The 3,007-nt window shown below is 50.6% G+C and overlaps 1 protein-coding gene across 5 annotated transcripts in view; it reads left to right on the top strand.

Annotated features, from left to right (window-relative positions):
* Positions 1 to 2,703: 2,703 nt before the first annotated feature.
* PRC1 (protein regulator of cytokinesis 1) overlaps positions 2,704 to 3,007 on the top strand; it is a 24,464-nt gene continuing 24,160 nt past the window's right edge. For all 5 annotated transcript variants that reach the window (XM_014448631.2, XM_014448632.2, XM_014448630.2 and 2 more), the window contains exon 1: positions 2,704 to 2,840. In XM_014448631.2, coding sequence (XP_014304117.1) covers positions 2,830 to 2,840 — 11 coding nt within the window. In that variant the 5' untranslated portion in view covers positions 2,704 to 2,829. The remainder of the gene's footprint in view (positions 2,841 to 3,007) is intronic.

The raw sequence follows: 3,007 nt of genomic DNA, 5'->3' as shown, positions 1-3,007 counted from the left end.
CCTCATCGGAGGGATATTTTCCCATTGATCTTTAGCGAGAGTGGAAGGGAGAGGGAGAGACAGAGAGAGACACTGTGGGAGGAGAGACTCATTTATTGGTTGTCTCCCTCATGACCCCGACCAGGGCCGGACCAGGAAGGACCCTGCAACCAAGGCATGTCCCCTTGACTGGAATCGAACCTGGGACCCTTCAGTTCGCAGGCCGATGCTCTATCCACTGAGCCAAACCGGCTCGGGCTACACAGTATTTTAGACATTGAGCATCTGCTCAGCGTGCCCGTCATCCAGTGAATCTATGACCTGGTTGGCTTCAGAACTACAGCGTAAAGGATGTGATAGCAAAATTGTCTTATCTCTGCATCCTTACCACGCTGGCCTGGGAACATGTATGAAGATCCCACATTTTTGAGGCTTTCTGAAAAACTGGCAAATTAATCAACAAAGAATAGGATAAAATTTAAATGTGCTGCCTAAGGACCACTGTATTAGTGGGGCAAATGTTGGGCACACTGCTGATAAGTTAAAGGATGTTGAAAGCACCAATGAGGTGGTTGTTCTTTATTTTTATTATTATTTTTAAAATATATATATATTGATTTTTTACAGAGAGGAAGGGAGAAGGAGAGGGATAGAAAGTTAGAAACATCGATGAGAGAGAAACATTGATTCAGCTGCCTCCTGCACACCCCCCACTGGGGATGTGCCCGCAACCAAGGTACATGCCCTAGACCGGAATCGAACCTGGGACCCTTCATTCCACAGGCCGACACTCTATCCACTGAGCCAAACCGGTCAGGGCTTTATTATTTTTTTTAAATAAGAGAACATTTATTTGGAAAATCACAGAGGTAGAAGAAGTAATTCATAGAAGTCATAGAAGTCAGACACAAGTCATAGAGGTAAAGGAAGGGCCCTTGGAGCTTAGAAGTGAGGAAGGTAAAGGCGATGCACCTGGGGGTAGAGGAAGGGAAAGGCGCTGGCGTGACCCCCAGAGGGAGAGTGGAAGATCTTCTGAAAGGAAAATGGGATCCTGAGTGCAAGCAAGCATCCATCCTTTACTTTTCCTTCATGGGAAGGGCAAAGGGAGATAGTTTCTAGAAGTAGCCAATACCCATGGGAAAAGGTGCAGTTTCAGTTGTAATTAAGCAAGTGTGAAGACGGAAATCCCACTTTCCCCATGAAACCAACAAAGAGGTTTAAAAGTACAGCAGTAGTCAGAGCTACCCAGGGTGAGAGGAGGTGCTTTGCTCGTGAGGCTCACTTGGTAGGTAGGGCAAATCCTATATAATAAAAGGCCAATATGCAAATTGTCCCCTGGGAAGTTCAACCAACCAGGAATTTGACTGCCTGCTGTGACTTTCGATGACCACCAGGGGGCAGAACAAAGGAAGGTCCTGGCTGGCAGCTGGGGAAAGGAAGGGACCCAGCCAGGCCTAGGGACCCTACCTGTGCACGAATTTCATGCACCGGGCCTCCAGTGAATAACTAAACCTCTGGAAAGGGAGTGTTCAGTAGTTACACTTGTAGGAATCAACCTTAGAACAATGCATGATGCAAAGATATATGTCTGAAGACATTTATTTGTAAAAATTGTGATTTAAGTATCCATCAATACAAAATAGTTGAATTATGAGATATCCACACACCAGGATATTGTGCAACCAAAAATCACTGAAGAAAAGTGATTGACAAACCTTTTTGAGACAGTTCCCTGGCTCTGTAAAATGGGGATCCTATTCACTGAACAGAATTGTAATTAAAGGGGATCACTGGTCTAGAAAGTTCCTGGGCGCGAGCAGGGTTCCCTAGGGCACTTTTTCCTACATCTGGGGAATATTGCCACCAAAGATCAGTTCCCAGGCTGACTGATCAGATGAGCGAGGGAAGCAAGACACCAGGCCTTTCTAGTAACCCGCTCCCACCACACCCAGCTGGTGTGGGCAGGGAAGCCTTTATGCACCGCACCTGGGAGGTCGGCTCGCTGAGCTCACTGCCCCTTCCAGGCAACTAAGTGCACTTGGAGTCAAACCTGCAGGGAGCCCTGGTCGGCAGCTCAGTTGGTTAGAGCGTAGTCCCCATATGCCAGGGCATGGGTTGGATCTGTTTAGGGCATGCGCAAGAAGCAACCAATTAAGTGGAACAACAATCCACGTTTCTCACACTCTCAATAAATAAAAATAAAAGACCGCCCTGGCCAGTGGCTCAGTTAGTTAGAGCTTGTATGGTACACCAAAAGGTTGTGGGTGGGTTCCATTCCCAGTCAGGGCACAGGCCTAGATTGCAGGTTTGATCCCCGGTCCGGTGCCCTATTGAGCTGTCTCTCTCCCTTCCTCTCTCTAAAAATCAATTTATTTTTAATTAAATCTTTATTGTTGAAAGCATTACATTTGTCCCCTTTAAAAGTCAATTAAAAAAAACATATCCTGTGGTGAGGATTAAACAAAAAAATTTAAAAACAAAACCGCCCTAGGGGAGCGGCAGGGCGGGCTCCTCTTGCAGAGCGCCCCCAGTGGCCGGGCGAGGAAAGCGGTCCGCCCTCGGGCGTGGCCCAGCCCGCAGGAGGCGATCCCAGCCCCGAGTCCAGGCAGCCGAAACTGAACTCTCGCGACAGGGGGCGGGGAGTGGGCGGGGTTTCGCGAGGAGCGACCGGACGGAGCACCAATCGCAGGCCTGCTCCGCCACGGTGCTTGGTTTGAAATCCCGCGGGTGCCTAACGGCTCGCGAAGTGGCAGAGCCTGTGCGAGCCAGTGCTAGGGGCTGGTTGCCGCGCTCGGTTCCGGGTGGAGTAGGTCGTGGGCCTCGCCGTCCGGTGACCGGGAGACTTCCATCATGAGGAGAAGGTGCGGGCTGTGGGGAGCTGGGGACGCGGGAGGGGGGACGCCCGTCCCGGGTGCGAGGTCAGGGTGGGCTTCCCGGAGGGCCCTCTGGGCCCTGAGCGAGGGTGTCACCATTTGCCCGAGGCTCGGTGTGAGGCCCAGGAACCTCCCACCCTCTCGGCGGCTAATGG

Source organism: Myotis lucifugus, unplaced genomic scaffold, assembly GCF_000147115.1.
Source record: "Myotis lucifugus unplaced genomic scaffold, Myoluc2.0 scaffold_883, whole genome shotgun sequence".
Lineage (NCBI taxonomy): Eukaryota > Metazoa > Chordata > Mammalia > Chiroptera > Vespertilionidae > Myotis > Myotis lucifugus.
This window is presented reverse-complemented; position numbering and strand designations above follow the sequence as displayed.